At 45.1% G+C, this 17985-nt stretch overlaps 1 protein-coding gene across 16 annotated transcripts in view; it reads right to left on the bottom strand.

Moving 5' to 3' along the window:
• The window catches only part of TENM4 (teneurin transmembrane protein 4), a 1512248-nt gene that overhangs the window by 22362 nt on the left and 1471901 nt on the right, over positions 1-17985 (bottom strand). For all 16 annotated transcript variants that reach the window (XM_032442260.1, XM_032442267.1, XM_032442273.1 and 13 more), the window contains 2 exons: positions 10552-10724; positions 5629-5864 (listed from right to left, as the gene is read on the bottom strand). In XM_032442260.1, coding sequence (XP_032298151.1) covers positions 5629-5864; positions 10552-10724 — 409 coding nt within the window. The remainder of the gene's footprint in view (positions 1-5628; positions 5865-10551; positions 10725-17985) is intronic.

The following is a 17985-nucleotide window of genomic DNA, read 5'->3' as shown; positions in this document are numbered from 1 at the left end:
AATATTTGCAAAATACTTTGCTAATTAAATAACAAAATCATGGAATCATAGAATCACCAAGGTTGGAAAAGACCTCCAAGATTATCCATTCAAACATCCACCTATCACCAATAATTCCCCACTAAACCATGTCCTTAGTACAACAATCTGGGATTATACAAATTTTGCCTTCCTGGACATAAAAAAATAACAGAAAAAGTGAATGTTGTGTCACTATGGTTGAAAGTTGAGCTTTTTTCTGACTTCACTGCATGCACTGGAGGTGAAGCTTTCCACCTGAGAAGAAATATGGAGGCTTTGAGCACAGCAGATGTTACATAGAGCAACAATAACTGGAGTTTTAGTTTCACTGTCCTGGGGTTATTCTGTGTTGCATAATTACACTTCTGTTACCTCCACTGCCTCTGCATTTCCAAAGATCAAAGGTATCTACTTCAAAGGCAGGAGAAGGAATACATTTTGATTCAGGGATTGTAGTGCACAGCATTACAAAAAGGACCTGATAATACCACTCATGTTTAGCTGCATGTGCAAGACTTATGAAACCACATCGCAGCAGTAGAATACTGCACAAGGATGAAAACTCCGTGTCCCCAGTAAGAGCTTGCCAGCGAAGACAGCTGCTTCTCCATCCCACCAGTTCTGAACCTTTTTCAGCTGGTGAACCTCTTTTTATTTTTTTCCAGAAAGCTGCAGAATTTTCTTGGGTGAATTGCAAATTCCAGCAGCCAATTTTTTTTTCAGTTCCCTTTACTTTTTCTTTTTTCTTTTTTTTCTGTTTCCTTCAGCTGTTGCCAATAAATCGGAGTTTTTAGGTCGCTTCAGGGTGTTCAGGCTGCAAGGGAAAATAGCCTTATCCTGCTCTGGGTAAAAGAAACACTCCTGACCCCAGCACAGCCCTCAGCCCTGGTGCAGCTTTGATCCTGGCTATTACTTTAGGGTGAATATTGAATTCCCACTATATTTTGAGGGATGCGGGAGTAGCAGAGAGCTCAGCAGGAACAGAAAGGATGTGGTAGAGCCAATGGAGAAGTGGTGTGCTGAATTCCATGTGAGACCTGGAGGAAGGGGAGAGGAAAAGGCAGGAGAGCTGCTGTTCTTTCAGTGCTGAAAGCTGAGGAATGGGCACACTGCAAAGTCAGATGTCAAAAGGAGTCTCAGGAGTGGAGGATGGAAGAAGCAAAACTACGGATGGAAGAAGCTAAACCATGGATGAGGCCAACTGAGGCAGGAGGAATCTGTGCTGTAACGTTACAGTAAACATGATGTAAAATTATTTTCACTTAATGAATAACAGCGATAGAACAGTGGTAGGCCTTGAGGAAAGAGGGAATGTGGAAAGGTAGATAACACTGCAATTAAATGTGCTGCAGTGTTTAAAACAGAATGCAAATGGCAGCGGGAGAAAGGAAATCAGCCAAAAGCCCTTTGTAAGAGGCAAGCTGGGAAATAATTAAAAAGGTATCAAACTCTAAGTACAGATGCACATGTGTAAGCAATGGAGCAATTTGCTATCTCGTAGGAGCTTGCTGCTGTAGATACAGGAACAGAAATGGCAATTGCTTGCAAAAATTAAAAAAAAAAAAAAAAGAAGAAAGAAAGAAAAAAAAAAGAAAGAGAAGAAAAGCAGTAAGGAATAACATATTTGCCTTCCATCTATTCACAGAACAACTCCAGTCCAGCATCTGCAGCTCCTTCTGCTCCTGATCTCTGCCAATGGAGATGGAAAGAGCTCTTGCAGGGCTGGGCAGTGATCCGGGCTGGAAGTGACCTCCCTGGTCCTTCTGCCAGCAGCAGTGCCATGCACTGACTGGAAGGACCAAATAACAATGGTCCCGTGTAGAGCCAGGAGTTGGACTCAATGATCCTTACGGGTCCCTTCCAGCTTGGGATATCCTGTGATTCAATGATAACGGGTCCCAGGGTAGATTTTAAAATCAGCTCAAACCTCTGTATCCCATTACTGGTGCTGTAAGTCATCCCACCCTCCCTACCCTCTGGAAAGGGATTCCTGCAGGGCTAGTTGGAACCAGTCTCCTTTTTCATGATTTTTTTTTTTTAATGATTTATTTTCTCCTGCTCTCCCAACGCAACTTTTCCATTGCAGTGCCAAGAGCCACCCCTCAGGGTGATGGGCAAAGTGAACCCAACACTGCCAGATAGCCTCTGAACAGGGCCTAAATCTTTTCATCCTTGTTCAAGGGCATGCCTTGAAGAGAAATGAATTTCCTGCAGGAGCTCTGACAGGGCTGCAGGCTTCAGTTCAATGACTGTATTTTATGGTGAGCAGCTAAATAAGGTGCCATCCTATAGCCCAGAGTCCTCATCCTGGCAAGAGCTCTTAAAAGCTTCTGCAAAAAGCTTTTGCCCCTTCAGAGTGTTTGACAAAGCCTGCGATCAGCACAGGACTGAGGGAGAGTAAATATTAACCCATAGTGTACTTGACCTCCCTCTGTAGTGGGTAACCCCAAACTTACATTCCCTAGCACTTCCATTTGATCCCTTAGTTCGCTCTGGGAAAGCAGGAACACAAACATGCCAACATCTCTGATCTCTCCAATGTTTCCTATGGAGCTCCTTCAGCTTAAATTATAATTAAGCAGCATGCACTGATCTCCCTGGGTGCACAAGACCACAACAAGGGAAGATTTCTCATAAAAAGGCAGTGATAACCCTCAGCAGAAGAGCACAAGCACTACTTCAGCCATGAGAACTCCAGGATCCAACAACATCCATGTGATAAATGGTTGTCTACAAAGCAACTTCCTCAGAGAACTGCAATAAAATTATTGGGGTGACCATATTCGAGCCTCAGCTCCTTGTAGAAGTTCTGGGGATGATGCAGGACTGTCCTCATTAATGAACACACCAGGAACAGTGTGTTCCATGATGGGAACCATGTCCCTCAGTGCTGTCTACCCTTTTCATGATCATCACCAGCGACCTTCACCACTTCCCTGGGCAGTCAATGCAGGTGCATTACCATTCTTTCCTAGAAGAATTTTTTTTCCCCAATTATCCAACCTGAAACTGCTGCCTGGCCAAGTGCAGCAACGTCAGCACTGCAGAGTGGGGAAGAGGCATTGGGGCTGTTCATTTCGTCCATGAAGGAGTCCCTGCCTTGTGCCTTATTCTTGCCACAAAAAACATCTGCACTATATTATTTCCTAGGGTGGTTTGAGGAGGCAGCTGAGAAACTGGCCTCTTTGTGCCAGGTCTGATTTTTGGGTGGTCATGTGTGGAGCCAGGAGTTGGACTCAGTGATCTTTGTGGGTCCTCTCCAACTTGGGATATTGCATGATCCTGTGAATTTGCAGGGGCCAAGTGCTGCCCTCCCCACCTCAGAGACCTCCTGGGGAGAGGTGGGGCTGTAGCCTCGCTGAGTGAGCTCTTTCACCACAGAGCACCATGGCTTTGCTGCTGTCTTATGGGAGCAGTGGGGTGAAGGAAAGTGGTGATTTATTCACATACAGCACAAAACTCTCAAGTTTCCCCAGATGAACAAAAACATGTTGAACTGAACTTTGCTAAGCTTCTCCCTTGCCAGAGAAAGCAGCAATTACTGGCACAAGGGGAGAGGAGAACATGACACGGAATATGTTAAATGCTGGGCAGTCCCTGGGGAAGCAATTAGCACCTTGTAGGTTTATGGCTTAGGGGTGCAGATGCTGCCATGCAGGTACAGACAGGCTGCTTAAAACTCCTCTTCATCCTCGGATGCTTTGAATCCCTGAACAGAGAAGTAACTGAGTCCTTCCATGATGTAAGGTGTTCTTTTGCTTCACTAGGAGCAGGGACAGCCCTCAGAAGGCTCAAAATGTGAATAAATGCTGGCAAGATTTATCAGGACCCAAGTAAGCGGCCTGAAAATTCATTCTGCAAGTGCTTTTCCAAATGCAGTGCAATATAAAACAAAGACACATTCTGTGTTTGCATGTGAAGTGAAGATTTTGGAAGATGAAGCTGACACGGGCAGCTGAGCTGCTGTGAAATGAAGGGAAACTTGCTTTGAACACCAAATAGCTGTGACGCAGCTGCAGATTGGAGAGGTCTCCTTCCAGAGACAGACTTGTCTGGTAATTGTGGTGGTTATTAAAATAAAATCTTATATATATGTGTGTGTGTGCATGTGTGTGTGTGTATAAAACAAAAAATCCCATTCCAAATCAAACAAGAAGATTGATGCCAACTGAACTGTAGACATACAGTAGATCCCAGTGATGAAGCAGTGTCAGCTTTCACTCTTTTTTGCACAGCTATTCCCCTCATAACAAAAAGGAGTGAGTGTGGGAGGCTTTAGATGCAAAGGGAAAAGAGCAGAGCCCAGGCTGGGGAGGGCAAAGAGCAATACTTGACAAGTGTGAGTGAAAAATCACACCGAGGTGGCAGGGGTCACGCAGCAGGGAATGGGGAGAGGTGCAGAGCAAGGACTGGGAAATGCATATTCTGAATGCAGAACATGAATATTTACTGCAAAGCTTGAGTGTGAATAAACAGCTGCAGTTCTTTGGCAGCAGGAGCACTGCACAGTGCTAAACCTGAATTTACCAGGTACTGAGCAGCTCCCCAGGAATAAGCCCGTGACTTGGAATGGGTTGCCCAGGGAGGTGGTGGTCACCAGCCCTGGAGGTGTTCCAGAACTGCAAAGATGTGGCACTGAGGGACATGGTGGGGGTGGGTTGGGGTTGGACTTGGGGATCTTAAAGGTCTTTTCCAACCTTAATGATTTTATGATTCTATGGCTGAGAGCACCACTGGGCTGCAGTGATTGATAACATTTCAGGGAACAACAGCAATTAAAACACAAGCCCAGCTCTTCAGCAGTTTCAACAGATGAGCAAGTTTCAGGAATCTCAAGATCTTTCTGAGGCAGCACAGTGAATAATATTGCTTACTAAGCTTTCAGTGCTGAGTTCTATGTTACTGCCTGCAGTACAGGTTGAAAAGTATTCCAGGGAGCATATAATCAAGAGGAAGATCGACTTTTTACATGGTCTCTTAGTGATAGGACAAGGAGGAATGGCTTTAAACTAAAAGGGAGATTTAAATTAGATGTTAGGAGGAAATTCTTTGCTCATTGGATAGTGAGGCCCTGGCACTGCTGTCCAGAGAGCTGTGGATGCCCCATCCCTGAAGGAGCTCAAGGCCAGGCTGGATGGGGCCCTGGGCAGCCTGAGCTGGTGGGCGGTGTCTGTTTCCACACCAGGAGTTGGAACTGGGGGGGAATTTAAGGTCTCTTCCAATGCAAATCGTTCTATGATCCCATGAAAATACTTGTTCTAACTGGTGCCTTATTTAATGGCTATGATTGTCTCTTGCACACTTGAGCAGCCTGACATGATGTTTGGATCTGTAGTGTCTGATAGGAGATGATGCATTTTCAGTGATGCAGAGGACTCACAGGGAAACCACAAGTACTGTCTGTGGTGGTAAATAGAATGTCAGCACATAAGGAGACATAAGGATGCATTCAGGACATAAAGACTGCATCACTGAAGATGAACAGCTACCCTTCTGTCCTGCAGCCACATCCCTATTGCAGACACCAGAAATCAGCCCTGTCCCTTTTTGTCATGTGGCTGGAGACTGATGAGATGGGAAGTGGAGCCCAAAACTCCTCACACTTACCCTCAGGCGACGTCCAAAGACAGTGACCTGCCCCCTTGCTTGCTCCTTCCTCTGCCTCCACTCCACAAGGTTGAGGCCATTGTCGATGGGCAGGGTGACATTCCTCTTGCCCACGGTGGGGTTGACGGTGCCAGCCAGCAGATGTGGCTCAGTCTGCAGGGCCACCTCCATGCCATTGGCCAGCATCAGTCTGAGAGAGCCGTCAGCACCAATGTAGTAGCTGTTTCGGACTTGGTCTGAAGACAGAAAAAGAGATCTTTTAAAATGGCTTGTGCAGCTATACAACCCCTGTCTTTCAATTTCTTCCTCTTCCAGGCTTCTCTAACATTGCTGCTGGTTGTAAGGTAATGCACTGTCACTCACTGGCTGCCCAGGGGAGCTGTGACACTGAGGGACGTGGTTTACTGGCCTTGGCGGGGATGGGTTGATGGTTGTACTTAGGGATCTTAGCGGTCGTTTCCAGCCTTAATGATTCTATGTTTCTATTCCATGATTCACCTCTCCTCACAAATTGATTGTTTCACTGGTACAACCCAGCAAGGAATGAAGGTTCAAACCTCTAACCCTAGGCCAGCTTAAAGACCATTGCTAAAACTCTGGGTGGTAAGATATTTGTTTTAAACTGCAGTCCCACTGAAAACTTGCCATGTTTTTGGATCCCAAAGATCCCATTTTTCACTGCAACACATGAAAAAGTGAGGCCACCTACTTTTCTCAGCTTACGCACTATCTCACAAGTGACAGGAAATTGCACAGCAGGTTAATGCTAACCAGCTCCCCCAGCAACAGCCGAACGCTTTCAGGAGGCAAGCAAAGACCCCATGTTTGGACAGAAAGCAGAAGCACTAAGCTCCCATTCATCTGGTCTCGGCTAGCTCCTGAAAGACCAGCAGATTTTTGTGGCCAGGATTTGGGAGATCAGAAGTGGAAGAGAATGGTATCCTGTGCACATCTTTCAGGAACCAGCAGGCTGAAACCTTGTCCTTTGGAACTCCAGCTGGTACTTCTTTCTGCACAGAGGAGCTCATGAAGGGTAAGAAAGCATGAGGCTCACTCAGTGCAAAACAGCTTTAAAAGCACATTATACAAAGAGTGACTTATCTAAAGCTCCTCAAATGCTGGAAAGTATTACCATTTCTATCTCCCAGGCTGCCATAAATACCTAATTGTGAATAAAAATACCCCTTAAAAATTCATGTCAATTGTTTTTCCGTTCAGAGGCAAGTCAGGTTTTGTTCACTCGCTGCTCTGCCATAGCTCAGCAGGAAACGAGGTCACAGCAAAATTACCATCTCCCGTCTGGCTGAAATAGATCAGCAAAAAAGCACAGTTTGGTATAATTAGGAAAGGAAACCTGACACCAGTTGGTCTCTGTTACTGTGAGTCTGATCCTGCCCTCACTGCAGCCAGCTGGAGATGTGCCACACTCATCTCAGCAGGGCCACAACTCAGCGTACTGTACACAGTTAACCTCATGATGGTGTGAAACTGCTGTGGCACTGGGTTTGGCCGCTATAAATGTACAGCAGTGATTCATAGCGTAGATCCAAGCACTGTGGCTATACCATTGTGATGGTCTTTTGACATAGATCCAAAGGGATCAAGCCCTTCATTTTCCAGAGAGAATTTATAACTGGCTTTGGCTCTTTAGTTCTTAGATGCCTGGTGTGAAAAACACAGTAGGAGATCCACTTCAAAACAAACTGGTGAAATATCTTTGCACATCTTATGCATGTCTCCCACTTTCATCACCAGGAAGCAAGGGAAACGCTCTGTTATTCACTGGACATGTGATGTTCCCTTTGTGTCACACAACCATTGATTATGGTGGATTATCCTCAAAATGTTACCGTGTGAGGCAGGGAAATCACAGAATCATAGAATCGTTTGAGTTGGAAATAACCTTTAAAGGCCCTCTGGTCCAGCCCCCCTGCAGTGAACAGAGATACCTACCAGGTGCTCAGAGCCCCATCCAGTCTGATCTTGAATTTCTCCAGGGATGGGGCATCTACCAAGTCTCTAGGCAACCTGTTCCAGTGCCTCATCACTGTTATTGTAAACAGCTTCTTCTTTATATCCAATCTAAATCTCCGCTCTTTCAGTTTGAAGCCATTTCCCCTTGTCCTATCGCAACACAAATCTTCCACTGTCAAGGTTTCTCTAAGATAAGACTCTCCTTGGCTGTTGAAGGCTCATGGGCTACATGAAATTGAGGTGCCTTTGGATACTGTGCTTTAGGCTGATTTGGTTCTGTTTTTGTGCTCTATTTTGCCCTTGAAAAACTGCTCCCTTTGTCAGTAGTTCTGAGGATAAAATCCCACAGAAGTGCCAAGGAGTCTGCAAGCTATACAGGCTCCTCCATCCTTCCTATAACATCCCATAACTTTGTGGAAATGTCTTCTCCTGGATGTACAGAAAAAATTTCTGGATATAAGGAAAATATTTTTTATGATAAGAGTGGTGAAGCACTGGAACAGTTTGTCCAGGGAGGTGATAGATGCCCCATCCCTGGAGACGCTGGAGTTGGAACATATGGTTTTTAAAGGTTCATTCCAACTCAAGTGATGCTATGATTCTATGAAGGCACCTTTTTGGTGTCCTGCCCAACCCTGACTAAGTACCAGTTCTGTCCCACAGCTCATGAATTGCTCAGAGTTCTTTCTCCAAGTCTTAGAGGTCACCTTGAGCTGACATGTCTTTCTTATCAAGAACATCAGGCATATCCTGATCATCACTAAGTCCTAATGCAGTAGTTAAGAGTACGGGTGTGCAGTGGTTTTTTCTGACCCTGATACCTACATTGAATAAGACAGGAGGGTGCTGAAAGCTTTGCACAGTGCTTCATTCTGACCTTGGGGTTTAAGGGCTGGGAAATGCTTAGTGTGGGACAGAGGATCCCGGGAGTTGATGGGGTCTATGGATAAGAGCCTACATTTGTGAACTAAGGACTTCTTTGCACCTGAGCTCTCTTACCAAGAAAACAGGACTTAGGCATTTAAATACCTTCATGAGATCTGTTTCTGGTTTCTGTGTGGAGCCATAAAATGTCTCCATTTCACACTGACTGCAGCCAGGGATTGCTTACACAGAAATCCAGGCTTCTTGAAAGGTTTGCAAAGGATTTGTGAGAGCTGGCCGGAGTTGTGAGCCCAGAAGGAAAGTGCACAAACACCTCTCATGCAAAGGGAATCTGCAGTGTGTATTTTCTCTGAAGAGTAAAAGAGCAGGCAAGATGATCAAAGACCTTGACAACAGCTCCAGCTCCATGCACCGGAGAGACACTTGGATGGCAAATTACATTTCAGCCGTGCTCAGTACATCCCTGAACAACTTGAGTGGCCCTTGTTGCAGTTTTTACATTGGTGCCATCAACAAGTGCCTCATTTTGGGAATTCAAAAACCCTAACAGTTGTGGGAAGGCCACCCACAGGAGGTCACAGGCCACCTCTGCTGTGACATTATCCAGATCTTCGGTTTGAGATGAGTACTTTTCTTCAGATCCAAATAATTTCGTAATTTTATACTTCTCAAGATGATTAAGCTGTTTGTAATACTGTATGTCCTAATGGCAACAGTGGCCCTGTGCTGGAGGGCAGTACAATGAGATAATTGACCGTGGCACCATTATGTAACTGTGCCTTCAGCTCCGCATGGATAAATCACATTGCAGTCAATTATCTCACTAAAGGGCCCCCCGACAGCGGGCTCTATTGCTTAATTAGGCTCTTGAGGTGAAGCCAACCTCATGTCTGAGCAGTTGCCAGAGGTCTTAATGCAAGGGGATGGAATGGGGTAGGGTTGGACCTGCTTTGTAGACTGGAGTAAAGAAAAAGAAAGACATTGTGCTGCCCTGCAGGAGTACTGAATACAGCTAGAAGGAGCTGGCATCTTCTCAGCTGCCCTCTGTGGAGGCAGGAAAGGAAGTGTTCAGGCATTACAGGCACTTTCTTTTAGGAAAGCTTGCTCTTATTGTATGGAGGGGAGGGAAATGTGTGACTCAGAGATTTGGGAACAAGTGTGACTCTGGAACATATTGGTCTTACTTGGAGCACTTTGTTCTTCACAAGGGGAAATGATGTTTGACACCCTGCTGCCACTGGTCATAGAATGAGAACTAAGGAGTGAGGAAAGCAGTGGGTTTGCCAATACCTTCTCTTACTCCAGTTCCCAGGGAACAGGAGTGAGGGATGGTAATGATGCTTCAGCCTTCAGAACCTGGAGATCCAGGTTGGCATGGTTTATGCATGACATCTTCTGCCCTTACCAGAATGTCAGCATGGTGCTACATCCCTCCTTCCTTGTTCTTTTCCCACTTCTTTTCCTCCACCTCATCAGTTCTCTTCTTCCCACCACTGGCAGAACTGTGCTCATTTCTGACAGTAACAAATCAGTCACACCCCCGCTGCCCACATCTCTTTTCTCTTCCATGTCTCTCTATACCAGCCCTTGAGCTCAAACATAAGCCTTTTGAGAACAGAGGTGGTCATTTTGTTCTGGATACTGCCTTCTGACTGTTTGAACAGCCAGTGAACAAAGAATCTGAGAGACCTGGTAATCATCTTGATGGCTTTTCCAGAAGGGCGAATGTTACATTGGAAGCCATTAAGAGAATGAAGTGAAAGAGTCAGATGGAAGCATGGCTAGATTTATGCAACCCTTTTTGTTATAACAATAATGGTAATGATGGTGAAGGACAATAATGGCAAGGCTGAGAATGAAGCAGAAAACAGCTGCTGGGTAGCTCTAGAGCTAGGGTTTGTGGCTAAGTAGGTGTGAATGCATGTCTGGACCAACATGTGGGGAGCTCAGGGATGCTGAGGATGTGGGTGACTTTTGGTGCTAGGATTACCAACACGATACCTGTTTCTTGATGAATAATCCATTGTTTGCAGGTCAGCTGCGAGAGCAGAAGGCCTGACTCACCTTGGAGCAGGGTGTAGAAGGCTCCTGATGCTGACAAATTGGTTGTTATTGTAACATCATCCTTGCTGGAGGTTTCCACCTGGACATGTACAGAGCTGTCAGTGTCGCTGCGGAAGCTGCTCACTTGGCCAGTGGGGAAGGTGACGTTGGTCAGGCGGCCGAAGCTGTCGTACCTGAAAGGGAAGATGGAAGGACATCAGCATCACAGCAGAGGGGTGGGATGTAGGAATCATCCTGCACAGACCAAGTCTTGAAGTCCTCACCCAGATAAAAACCTGCTGTCTGTCAGGACTACCTTAACTTTATTGGCTTCCTGAAAAGAAAATTACAGCTTTTAGCTGGAGAAAAATGAAGCACAGAACAGAAAATGACTAAACAAGTAGCCGTCTCTTTTTTTAGCAATATCTGATATTTATCACCTGTACTATGCTTCTTGTTTCTGTCAGAAAACTTTATTTCCCATTTGCCGTGCTGTGATTTATAGAAAAGCTCCACTCTGTACATCCTATCTAGCAGAACGAGGAGTTTCTGAAGAACACCAGCTGCTTTGTCTGGTGGTGCCTTTCTTTTGTGTGCTATCTTATTGTACAAGATAATGTTAAGGTAGTGGTTTGGCTGCATCAGCTAAAGAGCTGTCCTTTGTGACCATGGTGTAGCGCCCTGGGCACTGCTGAGGCCCCTGGACTTACCATTTACTGTTCCTAGGACCATCTAGAAGGACTGATTTAAATGTGCAAAAAAGCAGTTCCATTTTTCACCTCTACCAGAGTTCTTGGCTTTTCCAATGAGAGAGTCAAACACAAGCACCATCTGGGAAGGTTTCTGTGATGTGGGCACCTGACAGAAGGAGCTTCTGGAGAGAGGCTACTGTAGGTTGGAGAGTAGAGGGAAGCTCTACTGGCTTCCCTATAGATAATTAATTGTTGGACCTTCTGGAAAGGTGGACCTTCAGGCAAACTATATTTAAATAGTCAAGGGAAAATAAGAGAAAAATTAAGCAAAAGCAATCATTGGTAAACATTGGACTTTTTCAAGTCCTACCCTCAAGAAAACACGTTATGTGGGGGTGAAGAGCAAATGCTGGTTGAGCAGCTGACCACCTAGCAGCTGACCATTCTGCAGTACACAGCAGTGAGCCTCTAATGGAGCACAGCTCAGGGCACCATTCTTTAAAGTGATGAAGTAACTCAAATGATATGTTAAGGAAAACAGGTTTAGAAAACATGACTGGAGAGGCAAAGCCAAAAGAAATAAGCCGCTTTACACCAGAGGAAACAAAGTAGGAACATGCCATCCTAAACTTGATTATTCTGAAGGGGATTATAATTAATTGTGTGTCTAACGAGGGTGTAACAAAAGGTAACAAAACAAGGGAGATTGAGGTCAGGAACTGGAGAATGTTTTCCAGGCCAATGGTTGCTCCAAGCAGGAGAGCAGATGGAGCACAGGAGACCCCACTGTTCAACGCTTGTAGGAAGAGGGGTAAGAAATATGTCTGAGAGAGTCCAGCTGCGGCTGATCAGCCCTCTTGGTCTGATGGTTGAGGAAGTCTTCATCCTCCTCTTCAGGACTATTAGCTGGGGAAAAAACCAACAGACCCCATCTAATAACAAAAAGGTGCTCCTGAATTGCAACTTATTGGAGTCCCAGAAGCAGCCACTGTGCTCCCTCTGCTCTATACAGAAAAACAAGTTTGTCTCTTCCATTCCCTTTTTGTCCATATCTGTCCAGTGCTATTACTTTGCTTTTGACAATGTGCTGGCAGTGGCTTTGTGTGAGGAAGGACTGGCAAAAAAGCAAATTCCTGTCCAAGTTTAATATTTAGCAGAGTGATTAAATAGGTGAGCTCATTGCAAGTCTACCTTACCCTCTTGGAGCATGAGACATTGGGACGTGAAATTTTTCTTGCCCACTGGGCAGAGGGGGAGTTACAAAGGTAGAAGAAAACATTTGGCCATCCAGTGTCAGCCCATCATTCATGGGATTATCTGAGCATGGAGGAAGGCGCAGCCTTGCCCTTTTCTTTCATGACCTCGGAGACAAACCAGCTACTTGTGAAGTGGAAAAGAAGGGGGAAAAAAAAACAAAGAAGGGATAAATTCAGGACTGTGCTGCAGGAGGCTGGCAGGGACCAACGAAAGCCTTTCCAAGTGGCCAGGAGTGCATGGCTTGGATCTAAACCAAATCTCCTTGCAAGAGCCAGAGCTAATGCTCTCTCAGTTCCCTGTGCTCTGCTCTCTGTCTGCAGCTCTCCTGTTTGCAATGAGATGTGATGCATTTTGTCAGTGCTTTCTGCACAGTCATCCACACATCTCCACCTAAAAGAGTATGTAAGTAAGAACTAAAGGTATCACAGAAAACATCTTTATTGCATCTGCTGAGACAGGACACAAGGGACACATTTTAGTCTTTCCCTTGAGCAGAGAGAACAGTTATCACTAAAAGCATGTTACATAACACCCCAAATTCTTCCCACTGTGACATCTATTGCTCCCTATATAAAACAGCCTGAACTGTAAGGATAGACTTAGTTCTCAAATGCTCTGATATTTAAGGAAGATGGGATCTGAATTGAGCATCTCTGACTTGGTGGTGCCTTGGAACTGTAAGGGAAGAATCCTTCTCTGTTTGTATTGTATAAAAATCAGCTGAGTGTGGAACTGAGCCTGCATCACCCCTAAAAATACTGGCACAAAACTAGGCATGCTGCACTGGAGTCAATGGGGTGCTTCCATGCAAGCCCTACTTACTCCCAGCAACCTTGGGCTCCCATTACTGTGTTCCCAGAAACCTAGGCAGGCCTCTTTGCTCAGGTAATTAGTGATAGAACAAGAGGTAATGGCCTTAAAGTTGCTTCAGGGGAGGTTCAGGTTGGATATTAGAAAGACTTTTTTCTCTGAAAGAGTGGCGATGCATTGGCATAGGCTGCCTGGGGAGGTGGTGGAGTCACCATTCCTGGAGGTGTTCAAGAACAGTGGAGATGTTGCACTGAGGGACATCAGCAGTAGGTAGACACCACCATATAGGTGGAGATGGGTTGGTGTTGGATTTGATGATCTTAAAAGTCTTTTCCAGCCTTCTGATTATATGATTCCAATCAGTGATTCTATGGCTTCTCAACATTTCTCCACCCACCCATGTGGCTTCCCTAGCACCCTGAGGTTCAGTCACCATGATATGTTTGTAGCCTCTCATCTCATCATCACTAAATGGCATTTTTCTGCTGTTCCACAGTGGTAACGGACAAAGAGGCCAAAAAACTCTCTGCATGTGCAAAATGGGTTAGAACGGCACAAAAAAAAACCAAAAAAAACCAAAAAAAGAGCATGGAAGAATATGATGGTGACTAAATTTCTGACTGTGCGTTTTTCTTTTATAGACAAAATGAGTCCATATACTAAGCATAATTAAATTGTCTTAATTGCATGACAGACGCCGTACAATGGCAGAGACCTTCACCAAGAGCAAGAGTTTCCAATTGGGACTATGTGTTCTGAGAAGTGAGGCTCATTTGGGGCCAGAGCAGCTTGTGCTGGTGTGCTGGAGTCAGTTTAAGATGTCTGCAAATGTGCATTAGGCTTTTGGCACCTCCTTAGTCACCACATTAGCCTCTGTCAGAAGTAACCTGTACCATCTGTGCTTACTGTATTTGCACGAGCTGCTGCACCTCTGCCCAGGGACCTTCCAAGTGCTTGCTTTGGAGCTGCAAAGAGGTCATGCCTTACAGAGGGAGAAATGTGAGAAGGCAACACAACTGAGCTGCTCCAGTTTTAATTATTGCTTTTTAATTAGTAGCAAGTGAAGTGTAAAATGCACATGCCCAGACTAAAGCTGCTTTGAGTGCTGTGGTGGCAGTGCGAAAGGAGGTGCTTAACACATTAAAGCATAGAATCATATAATGGCTTGGGCTGGAGAGGACCTTAAAAATCCTTTAATTCCAACCCCTGCCATGGGCTGGTTGCCTCCCACCAGCTCAGGCTGCTCAGGGCCCTGTCCAATCTGGCCACTAGGGATGGGGAACCCACAGCAGCTGTGCCAGCACCTCACTGCCCTCTGAGCAAAGAATTTCCTGCTAATATCTAACCTAAATCTCCCCTGTTTTCATTTAAAACCATCTCCCCCCTTGTCCTATTGGTATCAGACCATGTAAAAAGTTGGTTCCTCTCCTGTTCATATGCTCCCCTCCAGTACTGGAAGGACACTATGAGGTCTTCCTGAAGCCTTCACTTCACCAAGCTAGACAGGCCCAATTCCCTCAATCTTTCTTCACAAGGAGAGGTGCTCCAGCACTCTGAATATCTTTGTGGCCTCCTCTGGACCCACTCCAACAGCTCCACAACCTTATTGTAATGGGGAATGAGTGACATGGCTGTGTTTGTTCTTCCATCTCCGCTTTCAGCCCTATAAAGACACTCCCAGAACTCATCCTCGCTTGGAGAGGAATGCCAAATGACTGGGCCTCATGTAGCTGTAGGTGCATCTGGTGTCTGTGGTAGGATAAATCTCCCCCCATCAGCTCATTCCACAGCTAAGCTCCATAGGCTGTATTTCCACAGCCTCGGGATTTAGAGGTGGGCTGGTTTCCTAAGACTTTTGTGTTCTCCAAATGCTCTTAAAGCCTCAGAATTAAGGAGATGCTGAAGGAGAGCAGTGTGCAGACTCCCAGCAATGAATCCATCACCCGCTAACGCAGCTGCTGCCTCCCATTCAAACCTGCCGCAGAGCCCTGGCATTTGCAATTACAGTGACAATTATTAGGCCAGCAACGGAAGCTGTTGCCATCCATTCCCAATTGGAATCGTATTTAGCTAAGGTTCAATGCACAGAATTAAAATGGCATTTGGTGCTTATGAGGCCTAATTGTTAGCTTGTAAACATTCAGAGCTTTCATTTATCACATTACCATTGTGTAGAGACCTGGGCCTTGGGAATTAAGGAGAGCATCCTAAGTACCATCTATTCAAAAATCAATTCCTTGCCTGAGTCTCTGAGTTTCCTCATTTTCGCTTTTTCACATTTCATTGGTCTTTTAAAACTACAAGTCAAATAGATTGGAAAAAAATCACTGCAATAATATTGTGTTTAGAGCCAAAGTGTCCTAATGTACTTTGCAAACTATATTTTATGTGCGATTATACAGACGTGCACCCGCTGCCTCAGAACAAGTTGTCTCTTCCCTATTTTTCAAACAATCTTAAACAGCACGTTAAAAATAAATCCATAATAGACGAACGCATACCACTCAAATATGTATGAAGGCAAGTCCTCTTTCTAATGACACACAGAACTCCTGACTGCCCAAAGGAGGCAAGTAAGGTCTCTCTTTCCAGCTATTTTTTATAATGCTCATAATCACCTTGATTCTCTTCTAAACTTGGACTCCAGGTATACATTCTGGGCTCAAAATAGGACCTCACAACTTAGTGAGGGGAATGGTGATGATAAGTGAATGATATTATCATGGAGAAACTGTGGAGAGAAGTAATCTTGCTAAATGTGACAGAAAAGGATAGAGAACAAAAGCTGCAGTCATAAAAAGAGATCCTCACTTGTACTACTCTAAACTAAGGATGCCACCAAATCCCATAAAACTTGGTGCCTGACCTGAGATATCAGCTGGTGACAAAGGGACGTTATTAATGCAGCAATCTAGGTTTCCCGAAGTCAAGAGGTGGCCGCTCCTCTAAAGGTAATGAGTGTTATTTATCTCTGGCTTTGACTGCGCAACCTTTGTGCCAACTGTGATGCAGATTGAGTCTGTATCTCACTGCTGGGTAAATGCTGACTATGATCCCACAACACAAGAGACACACGGAGCTGTTGGAGCAGGTCCAGGAGAGGGTCACAAAGATGTTAAGAGGGCTGGAAAACCTCTCCCATGAATAGAGGCTGAGGGAACTGGGCTTGTTCAGCCTGGAGAAGATAAGGCAGTGGAAAGACCTCACTGCAGCCTTCCAATACCTTAAAGGAGCTTACAAACAGGAAGGGATCAACTTTTTAGATGGGTAGATAGTGATAGGACAAGGGATAATGACTTTAAACTAAAAGAGGAGAGATTTGGATTAGATCTTAGGAGGAAATTTTTAACTCAAAAGATGCTGAGGCCCTGGCACTGCTGCCCAGAGAGCTGTGGGTGCCCCATGTCCAGGATGGATGGGACTTTGGGCAACCTGATCTGGTACTTGGAACTGGATGATCTCTGAGGTCTCTTTCAACCCAAGCTATTCTATGACTCTATGATTGTGGTTCTATGACCCTGAAATTTTATGATAACAGGTTCTGGTTCCCCAGTCCCTCAGACCAGAGCATGGAACACCAACTGCTGCTGTTGTGTGGCAGCAGTTGATGCTCTGATCAGTCCTGGGGATACCAGGAAGCCATCCAAGCTCTATCTCTACTAAACAGAGTCTGTTGTTGTGGGTCAAAGCTTCCATTGCCCCCTGTTAAAAGGCCTGGTACCACATAACCCACTGCTCTCCAGTCAACCCCAAGACAGTTCTTGAGAAATCCATGAGAAGGTTTTGAATTTCTCGGCTTGACTGCAGTGATGTTTATGTATTTAACTCTGTGTTGGAGGAGATGACATTCAGAACTAAATGGACACACAAAGGACCTGTGTGAAAGAGCCTCATCTGGGTTACGTAATGCATAGAAGGTTGACTTTGGCTTAGAAGGAAATTGAATTAATGTACACTGATACCATCTCAATGAGCTAATCAAGATAAGTGCCATATTCTTGATTTAAACGAATACAGTAAACAAAAACCCCAAAATCTGGATTCTGCAGTAGAGATAAAACTGCTGACAAGCTATGTGAAGGCTGGTAGTGATTATTTCATGTCAAGTGCAAAAGCAGCAGCAACCAAAGTGGTCACACAGCATCCTTTGTCTTTGACCTGAGCTGAACAACAAGAAGCTGTTAACTTGGCAGAGTTTCCAGACCCACTTCCTTTGCCACTGATTACAATGTTACAGGCTGAAAGGGAAGGCAAGTCTTTAATCCATTTACTGGATAAGCTGATTCGTAGGGCATTAATTGATGGTGAATGTCAAGGTACTAAAAACCCTCAAAGAAGTCCTAAATAGGCCTTTGGGGACAGGTTAATTACTGGAGGGAATTAAATCTCACTCTCAAAGGAAGGAGAAACTGCATGCCATCAGGTGCTGAACTTTAGTGCTTAACCCTATAAAGCAGGATTGTCACAGCAAGCATTGGTGAAGGAAGTGTGCATGAGAGAGCTGCAGGTGCTGCAAGCAGGTCCCCTTCTCCTGTTAAAATGAAGGGCCAATGTGCCAATCTCAGCCCTTGGAGAGGCTGGATTCTCTGGTACGCCTTTGATATAAGCTTCCAGTAGCAGGACAACACATTCCTCCTCCTTCTCTCCTCTCTAGAGTCATGCCAACATGCCTGTATATCACAGATCTTCGTAGCTG

Source organism: Coturnix japonica, chromosome 1 (genome assembly GCF_001577835.2).
Source record: "Coturnix japonica isolate 7356 chromosome 1, Coturnix japonica 2.1, whole genome shotgun sequence".
In the NCBI taxonomy this organism is placed as follows: Eukaryota; Metazoa; Chordata; class Aves; order Galliformes; family Phasianidae; genus Coturnix; species Coturnix japonica.
The sequence above is the reverse complement of the archived record's forward strand: the minus strand, read 5'-3'. Positions and strand labels throughout refer to the sequence as shown.